Source organism: Pelodiscus sinensis, chromosome 14 (assembly GCF_052426305.1).
Source record: "Pelodiscus sinensis isolate ZL-2025 chromosome 14, ASM5242630v1, whole genome shotgun sequence".
Taxonomy (NCBI): Eukaryota; Metazoa; Chordata; order Testudines; family Trionychidae; genus Pelodiscus; species Pelodiscus sinensis.
Genome location: NC_143065.1, coordinates 1,864,668 through 1,886,580, shown reverse-complemented (window position 1 = coordinate 1,886,580; position 21,913 = coordinate 1,864,668). Strand labels below are relative to the sequence as shown.

The 21,913-nt window shown below is 39.7% G+C and overlaps 1 protein-coding gene across 9 annotated transcripts in view; it reads right to left on the bottom strand.

Annotated features, from left to right (window-relative positions):
• Positions 1 to 1,459: 1,459 nt before the first annotated feature.
• Positions 1,460 to 21,913, bottom strand: part of TJP1 (tight junction protein 1) — a 296,617-nt gene continuing 276,163 nt past the window's right edge. For 5 of the 9 annotated variants that reach the window (XM_075897723.2, XM_089781876.1, XM_089781875.1 and 2 more), the window contains 5 exons: positions 20,647 to 20,810; positions 12,408 to 12,885; positions 10,727 to 10,944; positions 9,313 to 9,456; positions 1,460 to 2,940 (listed from right to left, as the gene is read on the bottom strand). In XM_075897723.2, the coding sequence (XP_075753838.1) occupies positions 2,846 to 2,940; positions 9,313 to 9,456; positions 10,727 to 10,944; positions 12,408 to 12,885; positions 20,647 to 20,810 (1,099 nt within the window). In that variant the 3' untranslated portion in view covers positions 1,460 to 2,845. The remainder of the gene's footprint in view (positions 2,941 to 9,312; positions 9,457 to 10,726; positions 10,945 to 12,407; positions 12,886 to 20,646; positions 20,811 to 21,913) is intronic. The other 4 variants (XM_075897725.2, XM_089781877.1, XM_089781874.1 and 1 more) reach the window with 2 other exon arrangements.

Below are 21,913 nucleotides of genomic sequence, written 5' to 3'. Positions count from 1 at the left end.
CCCACTCAAAGTTCCAACATCTTCCTTTTGGATGTGAAATCAAAGTCAAATCACTTGACATTAACTGAAGGGGGTAAGAAACTGTGAAATGTTTGATGTGAATGACGATAATCATTGATTAAAAAAATGGTAGCTTTATTAACTGCTCATTTTCAGTACTGCATCTGCATGTATGGCTTGAAATTTCCTATCTGTGGACTTGAAACACCTACTCAAAGCAAAACTGGCAATTATACTGTGCATTGTATTGTAACAACAGTGTAGTCAATATCTATGCTTTAACAACACTGATGCAGTTGGTCCACATGGCATACAGGTTTTGCAATCCCTTAAGTGACTCCCATTTGCCAAGTGTTGTATTCGCCTTAAGTTACAAATTTCTTGGTTTGAGCTCGTGTATATTTTTATATTGGCATTTACAATTCACATTAAAAATTGTTGCAGCATTTTTTCAACTCTGGATTCCAACTCCCACAAGTCCCCTCTATGGGTATGTCTACACTATCACCCTAGTTCGAACTAGGGTGGTAGTGTAGACATACCCTGTGGGAGTCCGTGAGACAGATAACCACAACAACTATTGAAACATTTGAAGAAAATGTTGAACACATCTTGCACTACTTTGGACTGGTTCAACTGAGCCCTTATAAGTAGCAGCAGCGTATTTGTCGTTGTCTGCTAACTATATACCCAGTAAGAACAAACTAAAGGTGGCTTATAAACCTGACGGTGATTTTTAGAAGTATTTAGAGAGTTTAGATAGGGCCCCCAGAATCAGACTATACTTAACTATAATAAGTGACTGAACATTTAAGTGACCGCTCTGCAAATGTAATTCCAGTGAAATCTTCAATTTAAGTTAGAAAAATACTGTGCACATTGATTGTACAGCCCATTAATTTTACAATATGGAGCAATCAAAGGAGAGGTTTTGTCTTTTATCCTAAACGTAGCCAAGGGACAGTTGATTTTTATTTAGTGCAAATCCTATTCTAAACTTTTGGTTTCAGACATACAATAAACTAAACCTACAATATTATGACCAAGTTGTCATCAAAGACCTTCTAGTGCCTACCCTATATTGGATTTCCCTTTATCTTTCTTGGAATAAATCTCAGAAAATGAAAGTGTGTTTCTTAACTTGCCAGCATGTTTTAGAAACTAATTTATGTAGCTGATAAAGAACTTAACTTACCCATAGCACAATTCTGCCACTCATACTTGCTTTGAGTAACACCTACTCTCAAGTCGCCCCACCGGCTTAATGCCACAATTGCACCTTTAATTAGTTTGCAGTGATATTGTAGATTATTCAGCGGGGAGTCTCTCAAAAGTAAAGCTTGACTTATTGCGAGTAAGGATGGCAGAATCCGGTCCTTAAAACAGACTACATTGATTTGGAAGGGTGCGTGCACATAAATGCATTTTAGAAACAATAACATACTGAAAATATCCTTGATTATTTTAAAAACAGTTTTATTCTGTATATTTAGAAATGTGTAATTTTAATAACTGCAAAGAAAAAGAAATCAGCCACACCTGAATAGCTAATAACTGATTAACAGAATGCAGTGGTATATTATCTAAACAGTAGTAGTGCTGATGTGCCATAATAAATTGTCTATTAGTAAAAAAATACATTTCAGGGCACATAGTATAGCATCCTTATCACAAATTACAGTAGGGATATTTAAGTTTTTAATCAAACTAGAGAATTCCAAGTTATATTCTTCAAATGCAGCACTTAAAAAGGTAACAACATTGTGCATTTTAAAAAAAATGTCCTTGTTTGTATATTGTAGAAATGTTGCTTTATTGCTGCAGATGTGAAAGTTCAAGGCTCAAAAGGTATGAGAATACAAAGATATCCTTAAGAAACTTTGTTTTGTTTTTATATATATTTATATATAAAAAGGTAAAGCTTATAAAAGTTAATTTACAAACCAAGAACAAAAGTGGTATGCACGCATTATATACAGGCATTCTATAACATCTATAAATTTTCAAATGCATAGCAGAAAACATACCATCATTTTCTTCTGGTTCTCTTCTGGTTGATCAAAAGAAACAGTACTTGTTCTCTAAACCAGCAAGTTCATAAAAGTCACTTTGTCAATCTGTTTCATGATATATTATCCAGTTAAGCACAAAAGCCATACAAACTTAGTAATACAGAGAACTAGAGAGCTAAGACTATTAAAAACATGAGGGTAAGGCATCCCTGCTGGTTAACATGTCTGTAATAATCTGGTTGGTTAATTTACAAATCCACAGAGGCAAATGAACCATAGTCATCTCACATGCTTTCTATCTTTCCCATGACAAACATGTTTTCATATACAGTAAGTAAACGTGCTTTTTTAAGCCTCACAGTAGAGGAAAACATCTAAGTTGTGCTAGTCATAAGTTTACCACTACTTTATGGGACATGTACACCAAAAGAGCCATCTAAAAACCAGAGATGAAAATATTGTATTGTGTATTTTAACACACAAAAGAAAAAACAAAAAATCCCCCCAAAAAAACCTCATGCCAAATTCAACCAGTGGACTATAAACCAAATTCGATTCTTTTCTATGTATTTAAATTTTTAACAATGAAACATTAGCTGTGTATTTAAAAAGAACAACATTCAGAACCCACAAGAACCCCACCTTGTTTCCATAGCACACTTCTGTTTGTGGCATGTATTCTGACCATGGTTCAAGAGTGTACTTGCTAACCATTGCTAGTTAAAGCAAGATGCTTAAACACTAAGATCCTTTAATACTTGATAGTGTCGTTCAGTTTATATGTAAGGTCCATCTCAGTTTCACATTATTTACTCAGTCAGCTAAATTAAGGACTAGAAGTGGTCAATTAGGACTGAAACACAGTTTGCTCCAACAAGATAGTTTGGATCTCCGGGAAGAGACTTGTTCTGCCAGGTTTTGGGGTCACCTGTGGGAGGAAAACACAATGTTGGTGTTTAGAATCCAACATCAAAGAGTGCACATTTTGAAAGATCCATGTTTTTGGATAGTACCTTTTAGTTCAGAATCAACAAGTTTTGCAATAAAAAGTACAGTTTTTATTTTATTCAGAAAAAGTCCAAGGAATGGTACAGTTTTCATAAACAGCTTGTTGTAATTAGAAGCAGAGTTATTGGTATTCGAGAACTGTTGTACATAGACAATGAATTTGCTCTGCAGGAGCACCAACGTAGTGCTTTCCCCTCAAACGATTATACCTCTACTCTATATGGGATGCAGATAGGAATTCCATATTAAAAAAAACCAAAAAGTTCGGACATTTTACAACATTTCATTGACTAATCCTTCAAGAATCTGTTTAATAATTTAACAAAGTCAAAACTCAAGTTCTCCTCTCTGTGAAGTAGTGGGAACTTTATTTTCTAATAGGAGTAATTTTGTAACCAAACATAGAATACCAGCAGCAAATTATAACTGTCTGGAAAAAATAGGCTTACTTACCTGTGGTGTAGCTGTTCTTCAAAGTGTGGATGCAGACATGTATTCCACTCAGCTTTGTGCATGCTCAATGCATCAAAGGCTGAGAAATATGCCTAGCAAGGATGGTGCGTGTGGTCCTTCCCCTGACTATGTAAGGGTGGCACTGTCCCAATCCCAATTAATTCTTCACACCAAACCTTAGGCTAGAGGCTGGTATAGAAGGGACAGAGGGTAAATACATGTCTGCAGCCCCATTTGGACAACAGTTACAACACAGATCTCTCTTCATTGAATGTCTGCAGACATGTATGCCACTCAGGTGACTCTCAAGCCATTTAATGAGGAGGTGGGGCTCAGTCTATTTAAACTGTGACTGCAGAACTGCCTTCCTGAAATCCAACAGCCCTTCATGCTATGAGACAGCATAATGTCTAACAAAGGTGTGCACTTGGGACCACAAAGCGGTCTCTGTACATATACACTAGGGAAACATCACTAAAAATGCTATTGATGTTGCTTGAGCTTTTTGGTCATGACGACTTTGGGGATGTAATCTAAGTCACTCCAGAAGTTGTAGTAATATAGACAGTTATCCATTTAGAAATGGTTTGAGCTGAAATCAACTCTCCTTTCATCCACTCAATTTAAGATGCAACTAGATGAGGTAATGAACAAAATTACGTATTCTTTCCAGATAAAATGCCAAATATCTTCTCACATCTAAGATATGAAAATGATGATGTTCTTCACCCAAATGTGGTTTGGGGAAAACTTATACAGTGAAGTTTGACACTATATTTCAAAGTAGCACCTTTGAACCTCCATATTCACCAGTATGATCTGATATGGAAGTGGATATCTGTGACTCATTTTTGCAGATACAGATAAAACTTTTTTTATCTAGAACCCTGAAAATTTGTGGCTAACAACTTTGTATCTGCAGATATCTGCATCCTTCAAAAGTTTGGATCTCCTGAACATTAATATTGTGCTGGTTTGTATATACTGTCACTGTATACGATGTTATAAAGTAGTGCTATGTATGTGCTACTGAAATATGTTGTGAGGTTGGTACACTCCCACAACTAGTCTTTCAGCTACAATAAAGAAGGGGCAGACAAGTGTTGATAGTCCATCAAAAAGAACGCAGAGATGACTTTGGCTGTGTCTACACTTGCAATTGGTCAACACTCTTTTTTTTTATATATAATTCACAGGTATTTAACCTCCTGATACCACTTTCCGTAGTTAATAAATCTGCTTTATATTTTATGTATGTTTGAGATTGAAGCACTTAGGGTATCTCAGCTCTGCTGACAAAAGCGGGTGCATGTCCACTTTACAATGAAGAAGTGGCAAATATTACCAATCTTGCTTTGCCCAAGGGAGCCTTGAGCAGTGAAGATTGGATATTTATAGGGAGCAAGACTGGAAAGATGAATCATGCAGAGAAAGTAGCCATCAGAGGGGTTCAAACATTCACACAACATAGCTGGGTATTGGGCTCCACATAGTGATGGTTGAAAGATCACAGTGCGGAGGGGGATGGGGGTGGGAATGAGTGAGTTGGTGCTTCTGTTGTCATAGCTTTATGGGAGACACTTCAAGCAGGAGAGTTTAGGACCACAGTCCCTCAGTTCCAGGTTGTAACCTAGTGATTGCTGCTATAGAGTAATCTGGTTAAGGCAAATCATGTGGCTGAAATTCTGGGTGTGGTCTTAAAATGACTTTGGCTTTGCAGAGCTGAGCATGCAGGGAGTCAGCCATTAAGACTTCCAATTTATTATCTTGTCCAGTGAATGTGATAACTCCCAGGAAGGTAATCCTCTGGGAGAGGAGAGCCAATGAGCATATTATCATCAGTTCTAATGGTGAAGCCATTAGTGTGGTCAGCACCATATTAAAGTTTCAAAATGGCACCATCCATATCACTGGTGGAAATAGAGAAAGGGTGTCTTTCAGAAGCCTCTCTTCAATAGGATTCAGAATACTGACTTCCCCAAAAAGGACTGTAGAAAGCTGAAATCACAGCTAAGGAGCTAAGGGACCAGGCCCAAAGATTTCAACTGCAACAAATTGTCCAAAATATTCTTAATCTGGATTGACACACGAGGAATTGCCTCAGAGATGAGCCACATGAAAAACTGCTTCCTCTTAGATAAATAAGTGGCCTTAACAGATAATTTTTTTCTACTACAAAGCAGAACTTCCCTAACTGCTTCTGAACATTCCTGACCTTGCCACACAATATTCCACATGGTAAAGTGCAGACTGTTCCAGATGAACACCAGGTCATGATCTTGAGTCAACAGGTTAGGGAGAAAATAGAAAGACTTGGGAGGTTAAACTAGCAGTACATGGAGATTGGAGCACCAATATTATCTGGCCATGCTGGTAAAATCATGATCAGAGTTCAAGGATAACCTGAAGCATAAGAAAGATGGGGGAAGGCACACAGTAGTTCTGACCCCAATTCAGATTAAATCTGTTTGTGAGACATCCTAGACTGTGTCCAGTTCGGAAACAGAACTGATGACCTTTCCTGTGGTGTTTTTTTTCTTTGTTTGTTTTTGTCTATTGGTCAATAGAAGAGCTGTCCCATTCTTGGAAAAGGGCCCACAGCGCACTGTTCTTCAGCAACCACTTGTGCTTGTCCAAGAAGATTCAGCTTACATCATCGACCATCTGATTCTCAGAGACTGGTAAGCGAGCCACTAGTAGCAGGACTTCCTTTGATGTACAAGTGCCAACATTTTTTTAATCCATGACAAAGTTGACTGAAATGGGCTCTCTCCTGCTGGTTGACATAGTATATCACAGTGATATTGTTCATGAGCATCATGCACTGTTCCCTGAACGTGAAGCTGAAAGGCCTGCCATACATTATGCACTGCCCCTGACTCCTCGTTGGCAGGCCTGGCTGCAACTCTCTCTTCATGCAGTCAGAAGGAAGTGAGTGGGGTCAGGACACTGTCACCCCTAAAAGGTACTGCCAGGATACTATGTATAGCTTTGGTGCGCTGGGCACTTGCACATCTAAATGGTACACATATCTGCAGCCACTCAAAGAACTATTGATTTTTCAGGAGACACTTTGCCAAAGCACTGATGTTCTAATCAGATGGTAATTTGCTGGTATTTACTTAAGATGAGATTTATAACAGATGTTGCACATTTATGGTCACTAAAGCTCCTCTGACATTCTTTAAAAACAGAGGGATTCGTTTTAATTGCAATTCACAGAATTTAGGTGAATTCCAGTCGATACTTATTGTATCTTGTCGTTTCAACTTGTGAAGTGCCCCACCCAATAAACCACTGCAAGATGTTGCTGGTGCAAAATATAGTGTCCTCATTCCATCATTTCAGTGGTAAACTGAGATAAACATAGATGGCACTATATAATTTCAGTAAAATGGGCCCAAAATACGTAACCTAATTTGCATAATGCCATCTCAAACTGTGGTGTTAAAGACGACAGAAGTAAATTCAACATAATTTTTTAGAGAAACCCATGAAAACAAACATGAATTAAACAATGTGCTGAAGTGACAACACCATCTGATTTGGAGACTGAGTAAAACAAAAAGTGGCCTACGGGACCTGACCTGCATATTTAGAGAATTTAAAAGAAGATCAGCTGGTTGTAGCCAACATATGTTAATAATTAACTGTTCTTAAATAGAACTTTAGTGCTGTTGGAAGATTTTCAGTTCTGTAAATACAGCAATTCCATTCAATATAAAGCCCAAGTCTTTATAAAAACCCTAATTACATTTGTGAAAGATTAAAAGTTAGATTGTAATAAGGGTAGATTCTAATCTCAAAATTGTGTCAATCTAAAACACTTTGACACACATGCCTAAGGTATAGATTAGATTTAACCAACACAAAATATAACTTGCTCCACAAGTTTAAGACTACTTCCCCGTGATTTGCACATTTAAGTCCATCAAAGTAATGGCCGTGCAATATCAAATAGAGTGCGAGTGTAATATAAAAGGCAATGAATGTACTGTTAAATCATTTAAAGGTGTAACTTAAATTCTCTCCAGTCAAAGTTAAAATGAGATTAAACAAGAATTCCAGGTATTTAGGGGATAATATACGTTAGTCAGAAATACTTGTGTTGCAGAGAGTAGGTCAGTATATTTAATTAAATATTCATTTAAAGAACAATACATGGAAACAACTTAGAAAAAGTTGAGATTGAGCAAAAGGTTGAATAGAAAAAGCACCATAGTGTTACAAACGACTATTATAAAGGCACCTGAAAAATCAGAGTCCTGTAACCAGCTATTTTAAAAAGAGAAAATAAATATTTATTTAAGACACAGTATGGTCTACTTACATATCAGAAGACAGAATTGCCTAATTCTGAAATTGTCTCAAAAAGCAAGATTACTGATACATCCCATTTCAGTTAAACAGAATAAAATGTTGTATTAATAACTCCAATACAGAAAGTGTTAGTACTTGATAATGTTTTATCCCTCTCTCTCTCTCTCTCTCTCTCACATACAGAGGCTGATTTAAGAGGAAAAAAGATCTATCTTAAAGAAGTTTTGATGACTATTTGGGAGGACTAGTGTTTCTCCTTTCATTTCAAGTAAATTCATGAATAGATTCTTGTTACAAAATATGAGTGCCTTTTAAAAAGTTGTATGGAGTGATGGTGGATTTTTTGGGTCCTCACCACTTAAGTATCAATGTTTTAACAATTCAAATATGTACATACAGTTAAGTAGATGTATGGAACACATGCACAGAATAGCATAAACACCATCCAAATTTTAACTTTTCTAAATTGAATCTCCATCATGAAAACTGATGTTTTAATTTTTCAATGTCAACACATTGGTTGACAGGTATAGACACATTAATGACAATACATTTTGTTTTAAATACTGTATACAGAAGTACTGTTTAAATATTATATACAGATATGTACACATTAGGGATGTAAATCCTTCCATTGTAATGTGAGAAAATAGCTGAATAAAACCTTGGTTTTTTTTCAAATGTGCAGATATTTTTAAATTGCTGTCATCTTCACACACATTTCATGAAATTGCTTGAAACTTACATAAGAATTCTACTTCAGCCTAATACTGATCACCCAGAATTTCAGACAACAATGTTTTCTCTGATCCAGGTAAAAAGGGGGCAAAGCAGTAGTGAGTATAGAAGAAAAAAGAACAGGTATATAAAAATGAACCTTGTTTGCAACTTCAACTATGAAAAGCCTCTTTCAATTATTCTGAGTGCAAAAAGGAGGTGGTGAAGAAACAGGCAGAAGCAAGCAAAACAAGTCTTGTGGAAAATCCAGACATATAGAACCAACTGTAAAATGTTTTACAGAGAAACACAGTATTCTTAAAAGATTTGATTGTAATCATCAACTTGCAAACATGAAAACAGTTAACACGTATTAAGTCGTGATTTATGCAAGTGTAGGTTAAGTTTACAATTTGCCAAAGAACTATATGGCCAATTAAACCAAACACATGAGCTTGTGGGTGAAAGCCAATTAGGGGTACATCATTTACTCAAATTTGAGTGCAAATTAAGACTTTGCAGCTGTAATAGTTCTCATGGAAGAAGAAAAAGTGGAAAAGTGTGATGCCATTTAATGGATCAAGATAAAATATGCAATACAATACTGAATTTCCTTTACCATTTTGATTTGTCAGTCATGATTTTAGTCATGAATTTGCACATGTAATGAAAGTGAAATGGAGAGTTTGACACAAATACAATGATTGAGTTATATATTACACACTGTCTCCTTCAGCCAAGTGATCTTAAATTACACGATAGCAACCAAAAGCCCCAAAAGGACAGAGGGAGGACAGCATACCCGACGAGGAGTCGGAGGATTTTAGAGCAAAAGACCAACCATCAGGAGTCATAGACGCACAATGTGGTAAGCGCAGCTCCACTGGCTTCAGGAATTTTAGTCCATGGGGCCCACACATGACCAATGGGCTAAGCAATGTTTCACCTACAGTCAAGAGAAAGAAATATAAAAGGTTACCAGTGGAAACCTGTTCTCCTTGAAATACATTCAATATTTCTTCACACACACCAAATGAGCAAAATATGAAGGAATCCTATGAAAATTCAACCTTGCAAATACGACAGAGCTACTCAGCAAAATTATTTGTGGTTGTCTATCATTAGCATACTCCAGTTAATTTCGACTGGACTGGATCGCTTCCTTCCAAGATGAAAGGTATAGGGCCAAACATGTCAGACTATCTGACTACATTAGGATTTTTTTGACCTGCAATTCCCAATATGTGCTGTACCAGAGACTGACACACAAACCTCTCAGAGCCTTGCCAAAACATTATAGCTTTAATCGAGAGGGAGTCAAAAGGCATGGTATAAGGAATTTTGAGTTTTTATTTTTGCATGCAATTGCTCAAGATGGTAACAAGAGCATGCTCCTCAATTAAACAATCTCATATTCATATGACAGGTCTGGGGTTGCTTTTGATCTTGTGTTGCAAAGTACCAATAAAGCCTCAGTTGTTAAAGCCTGAAATTAAAGTTCTGAAGGAGAGAAACTTCTCCTTAACTTACTTTAAATGACGTGTTTATATACATCTAAAGAACGACCAATTTCCATTTGCCCAGGTCCTGGGATGACTATTGATAAAGCAAATTGACTACAATAAAAGATTCCTCAGATTATATGCTCTACTACTTGCCACTTTAACCTACAGTAAAAAGTATATATTTTAGAAAACAGCAATAGTCATTCAGCAATTACTTGTCTGAAAAAACTTGGTTGCCTAGTTCCTTATTTTGTGCCTATTTTCATAAAGCAAAGAAGGAAAGAAACAATTTGGCTGTTATTTTGTCTTTGAAACTTCCAGCATTTAAGGTAAATTTTCTCAATCTATTTGGATAAGTTTTGACAAAGAAATTGAATACTGCTTTCAAGACCTATTATCATGTGAGGAAACCCTTTCAATGACTAGAGATAATGAAGCTATGACTGTCCTTTCTAAAAAATTATTTTCAAAATCTATTAAAAAGTTTCATTTGTGCATGTCACTACAGACATGGATGTTAAAAATTAAGAATCAAAATAGACACACACCCTGGATTATTTTCCCACCTGAAAGAATAACACAATACTGCTTCCTCTGAACTTCGTTTGTGAACTTCTTGAGGCAGAATGTTTTCCAATGTTTTGCAGTCAGTGCTTAGATAGATAATGAATAGTAATAGATAGCATATTAAGATATGAAGACAACTCTTACCTTTCTCTTTGTCTAAGGGTGGGAGGATACTATTATCTCTGCAGACCTTGAAATAGATTTCTTGCTCTATTCCCTCTGGAATGGCTCCTTGTGGTATAATTATGCTAACTCCTGTTTCTATGGAGCTTAATACTCCACCATTGCTGTTAAAAACACCTCTTGCTGTGGCTACTACAGTATGTCCATCCTCCTCCTCGTCATCCTCTAGTGCTGAAGGGCTAAATGTGAGATAGACACATTACACCTAGCTGTTTTATATACCTCCTCCCAAATCAGTAACCTGCTCTGTAATAATTTGAATTACATTTACCAGTGCACAAGTTACATTAGGCAGGCTAGACCTTTTGAAGTATAATCAGTCTCAACTAAGAAATAAGCCAAATAAAATAGTGTAATTTTTACTTATATCGAGACATATTTCTGTTGCAGCCAGGAAAAAAATAACTTTGCAATTTACTCACAGCATCAATTAACCAGATATTTTGGACTGCTCAGATAGTTGGGGAGACTACCGCAAAACTACAGAGGACTAAAATTTACTAGAATTCTGCTGTTCCAGCAACTCACTTGTCATGAGTTTAGGATCATATAAAAAAAAAAAAAATCACAAAAGCGCCCCTTGAATTATATAAGAATTATCAGTATAATACAACCTCATTAAGACTTTTCTTTCACTTATCTTTAAATAAGGACAATTTGTCACCCTAACTTTTAGAACATCAAGAAATACCCCTTAGAATCCTGGCATTTTCCAGGTTGTAAAATGAATGTTGCAAATGAGTAGAAAAAAACTTCACATTTTATTAAGAAGTTTATTGTATTTAAACTGATTTTAGGTCAATTTCAGAAGTACTCCTCTCTTTTGGAAAGAGACCAATAATTTAACAATTCAGTGTTATAGGTTCTCATGGCATTAAAAAAAAACCCAACTTCTTTAGTGCAAACTTGCTCACTCTTGTGTTACATTACTGAATTTTAAAAAACAGTAAAAACGATTACAAATTTAAACCACACATTATGATCACAAAAAAACATGGCAAATTAGGCAATATTTTACCAAGATTTTACAAACTATCCCATTTTAAAACAAATTAATTGAGGTAATGCCCAAGTTAGCCAGAAATATATGCCTTACAAAGGAGTGTTTTTTCAGTTTTATGGTAGCTCCATAATGCGAGAATGTGCAACTGCACGTTACTCTTAAACAGTTATATTGTGTGGCCTCATACCAGGCAGAATAGATATGGATTTGTTGAAGTGACTGATCTCTTTTCAAAATAATGCTTTTAAAAACTGACCTGAAATAAGAATATAAACTGACACCTATGAGACCACTCAGACTGAATTGCAATATTAAGTTGTAACACTGCTTCTAGAAAGAGTTGTTTAGAGCAAGACACATGTTCATATTTACTAAAAGATATAAGACCAGGACTGTGCTGGATGCAACTTCAGTATTGAAAAGTAGGATACAAGGAGACAGGACACCATTGCCCTATGCTTCCCCACCAATTTCTCTGATCAGCATTCAGTGTTAGTCCAAGGAAAGGCATTCTGATTTTGGGACTAGAGAGTCTGGGCAGATTTAACAGCAATTAACCCAGGACTGAACACTACCTAAAAAACTGCAGTTTCACTAGCAACACCATTCTTTAAAAACATATAAAATAAAATATCTTACCTTACAGGAATGGCTTTAGGCACAGCATTAGCATTATTTGGTTGATATTTAGGCTTGTCTGCCTGTATGGAGAATGCATCCATTCCACTGTCAAATTCAGAAGGTTGTAATGAGCTATGTGCTTTTAAAATTGGTTGAGGAGAATTTGGAGACTTCGAGGGCAACTCTGGTTTATGCTGAGTTTCATTTGGCAGGAGATTGTGGTTGAATTTAGGACTTTCAAACTTTCGCTCAAATGGCCTGGCAGCACTTGTGTAAGGCTTTGTTGTAAAGCGATTATAAGCAGGCGTGACTGTTTTCTGAGTCTGCTCAATTCCATTAATCGGACCCTTGTCAGGGAAGCTTTTCTGAGGATAAAAGGTAGACTGCACAGTGTCCTCTCGGCTGGAAGGTCTGAAAGTTGCTGGTTTATTTTGAGATGGAGGTGGGTCAGGCTTGGACACTGTGGAATTCTGGAAATCTATTGACACGGAGTTAACTGTAACACAAAAAGGAAACAATTGGTAAGCCTTAATATTCAGTTTTAGAGCTCAGACACTTAGGTCTATTACAAAACACTGTAATAGGATATGATCATATGTTATTCATACAATTAGCATTAAGGGTTTCAGATCAGCATTGAAATTAAATTACAGTTTAAAAGAAACATTAAACGTATAGGTTTCAGAAATATAAAGGCTTACTCCCACATTTCTGGTCCTACACAACCATGAGATAGGAATACATGATTCATACCCTATTTTTCATCTTCTATAAAAGGCGTGTTACATGAAGGTATGTAATGCCTCTTACGTCAGCTCTGCTATCTTCCCAATTGTAGGATAAATATGAAATTTAAGAATTAAAGTTATCTTAAATTAAGAAAATTTATTTGTGTGTTGTAAAGAAAGGCTCTGACTAGCAAGTAGAAAAAAAGGCCTTGAAAATAAGACATAAAACAAAGAAATAAAGGAGGGAGGATATCTGATTCGAAGAGTAATGAGAGAAGCAAAACTTTAATAAAAGACAATTTCTGACCAGTGCCAATAGAAGAGAGTTATCTATTCTGTAACTGGTATTCTTTGAGATGTGTTGCTCATGCCCATTCAACATAGGTGTGCATGCCTGCCACATGCACCAGTGCCAGAAGATTTTCCCTAAGCAGTACCCATATGAGCTGGACCCCAGCAACACCTGGAGTGGAGCATGAATGCCTCACCATATAGGGTACCTCCGGCCCCTCCCTTCTTAGTTCCTTCTTGCTGGAAACCGACAGAAGCGGGTGGGAGGCTGAATAGACATGAGTAATAGCTCCAAGATCAGCAGTTACAGAACACGTAACAACACAGTTTTCTTCGAGTGATAGCTCATACCCATTCAACATAAGCGACTGTAAGCACTGTCTGCAGAGACAAGCAGGAATTATGCTGCATGATGGCATGGACTGACAAACGTGTCACCACCCTACAGATGTCCTGATTGGGACAAGTGCGAGGTAAGCTCACAAAATAACTGAGCCCTAGTGGAGTAGGCCCTAAGCAAATCTGGTGGCCTAGCCCCCTGCTAACTCTTAGCACGTTAGACAATCACTAGGAGGTGATAGTGGAACATCTCCCATGTTCTACATAGACCACAAACAGCTGTGTAGAGCTGATGAAGGACCATGTCCTCTCCAAATAAAAAGCCAACACCAGACACACATCCAGTGTGTGGAGGTGTCTCTCCTCATTGTTCATTTAAGAGTTGGGGTAGAAGACTAGCAGAAAAGTGTCCTGGTCCACATGCAAGGCAGACACCACCTTGGGGAGAAAGTCCGGGTGTGGCCACAGCTGGACCTTATCTTTGAAGAACTGCGTACATGGTGGTTCTGACCTTGTTGCTTGGAGCTCCAACACCCATCTAGCCGAGATGATGGCAATCAGGAAAGCTACTTTTAAGGAGAACAGCAACAGTGGCTTGAACAGGTGACCCGTGAGCCAAGACAGCACGAGGTTCAGATCCCACTGTGCAAGAGGGTCCGTGACTGGGGGGGAAAGCTGCTCCAGGCCTGTTAGAACTGAGAGGTGACACCATGGGAGAACAATGAGAGACCCTGCAGTGGTGGGTGAAAGGCAGAAATGGCCACCAAGTTGACTTTAATGGTGGCCAAGGCCAGCTCTTGCTGCTTCAGGCTTAGTAAGTAGTCCAGGATCTCCTAAAGGGAGGCCTGGGCTGGAACCATCTGCCGCAGCTGCGCCCATGTGGAGAAACGGGTCCATTTAGCCGTGTAGGTGGACTGTGTCAAGGGCTTTTGACTCTCAAGGAGAACCTCTGCACGTCACCTGAACATGCTAGCTCCTGCAGGTTCAACCATGGATCAACCACGTTGCCAAGTTGAGCGAGCTGAGGCTTGGGTGAAGCAAGTGATCATGGTTTTGGGAGATCAGGTCCAGAATCAGTGACAGCCTCCTGAGCACACAGGACACCAGGTTCATTAGTGGATGACCATTACCCTGTCTCTCGATCTTTTATAGGACCCTGCCAATGAGGAGAAACTGAGGAAAGGCATAAAGGAGACCTTCCGACCATTTGTACAGGAATGCATCTGGCAGAGAGCCCCACTCGAGGCTGAATCTGGAACAGAACCATCTGCACTTTGCATTGCCTTTCATTGCAAAGATATCTACTAGGGGATGACTCCAGTCTTGGAAAAGGGAGGCAGACACACTGGGGTGCAGTGCTCTCTTGTGGTGAGAGGACACCTCTCTGCTGAGGTATGCAGTTACATTTCGGACCCCCAGAAGGTGACAGGCTTCCAGAATGATGTCATGTAGGATGCAAAAATCCCAGAGCTTCGTTGCCGCTGTGCAGCGTTCTGGAGACTGGGCTCCTCCTTGTCTGTTTATGTAGTACATGGTGGCTGTGTTGTCTGTGGGTATGCGCACGACTCTGCTCTTGAGATGCGGTAGGAACCCCTCACATGTTCCTGATCGTCCTTCGCTCTTTCACATTTATATGGAACACCCTTTCCTTAGGGAGCCACATGCCTTAGGCTCAAAGGGTCCCCATGTGGGCTGCCCAAACACAGTCCAATGTGTCAGCTAACAGCTACCTGGAGTGCTGTTGAGGGTGGTATGATATGCCCGACAACCTGGGGCAGCAACGTCACCACTCACTCCAAGTAATGTCTTGCCCGAGTGTAAACCATGGCCAACCACAACTGGAGGTCTATCATCCTGAGCCTGGCCAGGGCACCACATACATGCAAGCTTCCATATGCCCCAGGATGTGTAAACATACTCATGCTGTAGTCATGGGTGCAAGTATGAGCTGACAAATGAGGGTGGACAGTGCCTTGACTCTCTCCTGGGGAAGCGACACTCTGGCCAAAGTGGAGTAGGACCGCTCCTATGAATTCTATTCTTTGGGTAGGCACTAAAAGTTTATTTCTTTTCGTTTATTAGAAGGCTGAGCTGATGGCACATGTCCAGGAGGTGGCAGACTTCTCACTGAGCCTTCTGTTTGGACAGCCCTTTGATGAGCCTATCATCCAGGTAAAAGCACATTTGAATGCCCTGATGCCCCAGGTATGCCGCCCCCATCAACATGCACTTGGTAAAGACACTGGTGGCTGAAGACAATCCAAAGGGGAGGACAGCAAATTGGAAGTGTTTCCTTGCAACTACAAATCTCAGGAATCGCTTGTGGCCCTTGAAGATGGTAATGTGGAATTATGCATCTTTGAGGTCGAGGGCCTTATACCAGTCCCCAGGATCTAGTTCAGGATGAATAGTGGCCAAGGAGACCATGTGAGACCGGAGGAACCAGGTTGCCCGCTTCATGCAGGTGGCTAAAGCCAAGGAGTGAGCGACTGAGTCCACAGCATCAGATGCTGCTTGTAGAACCGCCAGTGCCACTGAGGAACCTCCTCAACGAGGGCCTTAACTCCTTGCAAGACACTTCAGGCAAGGAGGCCTCAAACTTTGCCAGTGTCCCTCAGGTGTTCACGCTGTACCGGGCAAACAAGGCCTGGTACTTGGCTACCCAAAACTGAAAGCTGGATGAAGAATAAATCTTCTTACCAAACTCATTAGCATAAGTTGCAACATCATTAGCATATTTTCTGCTGTTTCGTTTTGCACAAGATTCTTATGCCTGTCCCAGAGAGGCATAAGGATCTTGTGCAAACTGGGGGTTTTGCACAAAAGGGAAACATTCACGCTGCTTCTTTTTGCGCAAAAATCCCTTGTGCAAAAAAACCGGCAGAAAATATGCTAATGATATTGTGACTTATGCCAATGAGTCCCTCAATATTTTCTGCCACAAAAAACTTGTGTAGACAAAGCCTTAGTGATTTTTGGCAACCGCCTTGTGCAAGGGCAATGCCATCCTGCCCAGGCCCGCCTGTCCCAGGACCCTGAATGAGTCTGAGGATTCCTGCACCTCCTCAGCCTGTAGCCCCAAGCCGTTGGCCATCCTCCTTAGGAGGTCCTGGTGATCCCTCGAGTCCTGCTAGGATACTGCCAGGGAAGAAGAGACCACTGCCTTCTTCACTATGCAGGAGCTGGTCACCTGTTGAGGGGGGAGGCAGGTGTGCCCATGTTTCCTTGGGATCCACAAGGCCCTGGCAGCACCAAAGGGGCCTGTGACACTTTGGCAACTGAGTGGGAAAGCTGGGGCCGAGCACGGAGATGGTGGCTACTGTATGCCCTGTGATGGTGCCAGCAGCACGGAGACAGACAGTGCCATCTGCTGAGTCTGGGAGGGGAGAGCGAGGGGGACCTATGGGAACTTCAGGGCACTCTCCTCTTGGAAACTGGAGAAGAGTAGGTCCGGACTATGCTGGGTGGTGCCTGAGCCCCCGGGTGTCAGGGGTGGTACCGCCATGCACTCATGGCCTGGAGGAAAGGCAGATCTCCAACACCAACGGCAGCGACCTGGGTGCCAGACTTGGTGCCTTTTGGGGCTTCTCCAGCCTGTCCACTGGCTGGTTGCCCTTCTTCCCCTTATCTTTGTGAGGGGACTTGTCTCTGCCCAGCCTCCTAGCAGGGCAACAAATGATGCTGAGCTGTAGATGCTGGTGGTGTGCTGCGCACTGAGGCACCGGGACCAGGTGCCGAGTGTAACCACTGATCTGACGGAGTCAGCCTTGACTCCATCAAGAGCATCTTGAGACAAATGCTATGCTCTTTCATATTTTTGGGAAGGAAGGACCTGCAAAATACAACCCTTGTCTAACAAGTCCCCCCTCTCCCCTGCCATGTAAAACAGTCAGTATGAGGGTGACTGACTGACATGGGCCTGCAACACAGCAGGCTTTGAAGTTGGAGGAGTGGGTCGGGCATTGTTCCCCAGGCAGTCTTTCAACAGGCTGAAGATTAAGGAACTGCAAAGTACATGTTAATGGGGCGCTTCAATATAAAGGGAATGCTTAGACAGCCTAGGCTGGAGCACACTGTTCCAAGCACCATCACTGTCAGTAAGAAGGAGGGAGGGGCTGGCAGCCACTCTATATAGTGCAGCATGCATGCACCACTCCAGGGGTTGCTGGAGACCCAACCCCTATGGGTACTTCTTAGGGAAAAACTTCTGGCAGCACTGCACAGGGCAGGCACACACATCTATGTTGAATGGACATGAGCGCTCATTTGAAGAACTGCAGATAATGTAAAGATGACAAAACGGTAACTGGTCTTAAAATGAGCCAACCTGATGCTTTTTCAATCCACACACTGGTGTTAAAGCCTAAGTGAACCCAGGTGCAAAGGGAAAAAAAGACTGTTGAACAAAAAGAAGATAGGGAAGAAATGCCTTGGGAAGAAAGAACATAGTAAATTTTAAATAAGGGTGAATGGTCTCAAAGTGGTTTTTAAGTGAAGGCAGTAATTGGCAATATCATGCCATTTGTTTGTTGCAGGGTGTACAAAAGTAAATTACTAATAGGTTCATAGCTAATACTTGCTTGACCACACTGGAACCAACCAGTACATGTTTTGTTACCGTTTGGATGTAGACTGCTTTACTTATACAATTGATCTAAACCAGCCTAAAAAGCCTGTGTTTGGCCTTTGGACATAATAAAGGAATGCATAGTTAAATTAGTGTTTGTAAGTTTCCCATATAAATAATTTTACATAGGAAATCCCACGCTAGTTTAGTTCATAGTGGCATGTCACTTACACTTTTGTTACCTGAGTTAATGATTTTACAAATCGTACATACACGCAGCATGTCTTTCCACAAAACGTATGCCTAATTTACACGGCACAAAATTTGCTCTAACCTTTCTATGAAACCGAGTAAAACGGAGCCACAAGTAGATGGAATGTCTGGAACCAACAGACAAGCTATGCTACATCATGTACGGGGAGGGACAGCTTAGTGGTTTGAGCATTGGCCTGCTAACCCAGGGTTGTGCGTTCAATCCTTGAGGGGGCCATTTAGGGATCTGGGGGAAATCTGTCAGGTATGGTACTTGGTCCTGCTGTGAGGGCAGGGGACTTGATTTGACCTCTCAAGGTCTTCCAGCTCTATGAGATGGTATATCATCAATCTGATGAGGTTCAACAAGGACAAGTGTAGAGTCCTGCACTCAGGACAGAAGAATCCCAAGCATTGTTACAGGCTGGGGACCAACTGGCTAAGCAGATCTAGAGAAGTGATTAGACCCCCACCCCCTTTATTCCGCTCTAATGAGACCACATCTGGAGTACTGTGTCCAGTTCTAGACCCTCCCCTCCCTTCCCCCCCCCCCCCATAGAAAGGAAAGGATGTGAACACATTAGAGAGGGTCCAGCAGAGGGCAACCAAAATGACCGGAACACATGACCTATGACAAGAGACTGAGGGAGTTGGGTTTGTTTAGTCTGCAGAAGAGTAAGGGGGGATTAGATAGCAGCCTTCAAGTTCCTGAAGGGAGGTATCAGAGAGGATGTTCACAGTAGTGATGGATGGCAGAACAAGGAGCAATGGTCTCAAGTTACAATGGGAGAGATCCAGGTTGGATATTAGGAAAAACTATTTCACTAGGAGGGTGGTGAAGTACTGGAATGGGTTACCTAGGGAGGTGGTGGAATTTCTATCCCTAAAGGTTTTTAAGTCTTGGCTTGACAAAGCCCTGACTGGGTTGATTTAGTTGGGATTGGTCCTGCCTTGGGCAGGGGGCTGGACTTGATGACCTCCTGAGGTCTCTTCCAGCTCTATAATTCTATAAGACTGAGCTAAAAGTTAAGACTGCCAAAAGAAAGAGGAAAATACACTATTTTGCAAACTTCAGAGAAAGCACGTATCATGCTCAGAGAGACACGTGGGGATGGAGGAGCAGTAGCTAGGAGACTGCCTGCCAATAAGGAGAAAAAGATAAAATGGAAGTATGAAGACTCATCTGCTTTATCTCAGACTTAACATAGAATCACTTACCATGTAATAGTAGTTGCAATATGAACACTTCCACACAAGAGGCTCAATTATCAATTTTTTTTTCCAGAGATTCAGTTTCCAGATTTTGTTTTAAAAAAGCATTAGCTGGTGATTCAGATTTCAACCAGTGAAAGTCCTATTATTAATGTACATCAGTGGTTCTCATCCAGGGGTATGCATACCCCTCACGATACAGAGAGGTTTCCTGGGGGTAAACCAACTCACCTAGATATTTGCCTAATTTATCAACAGGCTACATAAAAAAGCACCAAAGTCAGTTGAAACTAAAATTTCATATTATGACTATACTAATACTATATCTTGAAATTTAAGTGCAATATTTATAATCCAATTGATTTTTATATGCTAAAAATGAGGAAAAAATAGGCAATTTTTCAGTAATAGTGTACTATGATTCTTTTGCATTCTTTTTTCTGATTTTGTAAACAAGTAGTTTTTAAGGTGAAACCTGGGGGCACACAAGACAAATCAGATTTCTGAAAAGAGAAAAGGTGGAGAGCCTCTTTACTAAATTATACATCTAAGTCCCTGAAAAATATAGATTTTTGTATCTTTAAGGGTTAAGTGGTCTGAGCAAGAGTCCTCATTAACTGAAACAGCTGTATCTTTAATCAATATTTTTATATGAGCCTACTGGCTCTATCTAGTCCCCCAACTAATTTAAATGTTTTACTTAAACTTGGATAGAAGTTACCGCAGTGACAGAAACTTCATGTGCAATAAATGAATAATTAAAGTTTGGATAGTAACTTAAGTTTTTACTGGAGAGTCTTACTAGGCAAACAGAACACTGGCATAAATCGAACACTACATTCTATGTGTCGACTTTCAGATTTCATACCCTCAGAAAGTGCAGACTTGGGATGTGCCTGAAGAAACACGACAGGGTTATTACTCGGCTGAGGTTGAGTATACTGTACTGGAGGTGGGGGAGGAGGAGTAACTTGAGGGACTGGCTCATAGCGCTTTTCACCAACAGGGGGCTCAGCATCCGTAGGTTTCCCCCTATCAGAAATAAAAAGAAAAACACTAGGCTGATTTATCCAGTATTACAAAGGTCTCAGTTCTTGAATTCACCACTATTTCTTCTTCTACAATACCTGATTTTCATCCCTTCCTACAAAAATAACAGTTTCTGTATAACATCCATTCCTAAGTGTAAAACATTCATTTATAAGCACAAGAGATTTCAAGACAATACTAAATCTTTAAAAAGATTAGTAACACAAACCAAAAGGTGGCAAACAAAAGGCAGATGACATTTTGGGTGTATTTTTGTAATGTTTAGCTCTAAATTTTCAATTTACTGTGAGTGGATTTTCAATTGAAGAACTGTATTATTATTTTGGTAGCTAATAAAAACAATTATATAGGTTTTTTTTAAAAAAAAGCATAAATTGGATGTGCAATAGAAAGACTGATTTCCTTCAGAAGAACTCTGCTAAATACACCCGGTATTTCAACAATGCCATCTTCATTAAAACGCAATCAAGTTAAGCTTCACTAACTTTATGTGCATAAATTTTAGCTAATTAAATAAGCAGGCAATTTAAACAAATATCAAATATTCTCACATGTATTGGAGAAATTTCTCTAAAATATGAACTTGGAAATAACTATTTTTCAAAAATATCTATAGTTTTGGTCATTGTAACAAACTTACTTTCAAAATAGTCTAAAATTTTAGGTGCACATAATGCTGTGATAAATGTAACAGTGAGAGGACACCTTAAAACATCCTCACAGCAACGTCAATCTTACCACTTGATGTTCCTTTTCAAGTAGTCATAGCTATTGTAAGAGCCAAGAAATCTAGGTGATGGCAAAGCAAACAGCAACAGAAGAATGAAAGAAAAATGGTCATTCTATCTTTAGCACATTATTTCTTCATACTTTGTTAGTCCTAGAACTGTTAATATGACAAGACATTATACAAAGAGACAATTAAATTAGTAGATAAGTATGCTGACAAGACCTTCACTGTATTTGTATATACAGAAATCATGCACTGTGCTTAATATGAAACTTTTGTCCAGGAATTATAGGGAGGTGAGGCTTCAAAGTGTCCTCTCACAGTAGCTAATTTCAGATCAAACTGAAATACTAAG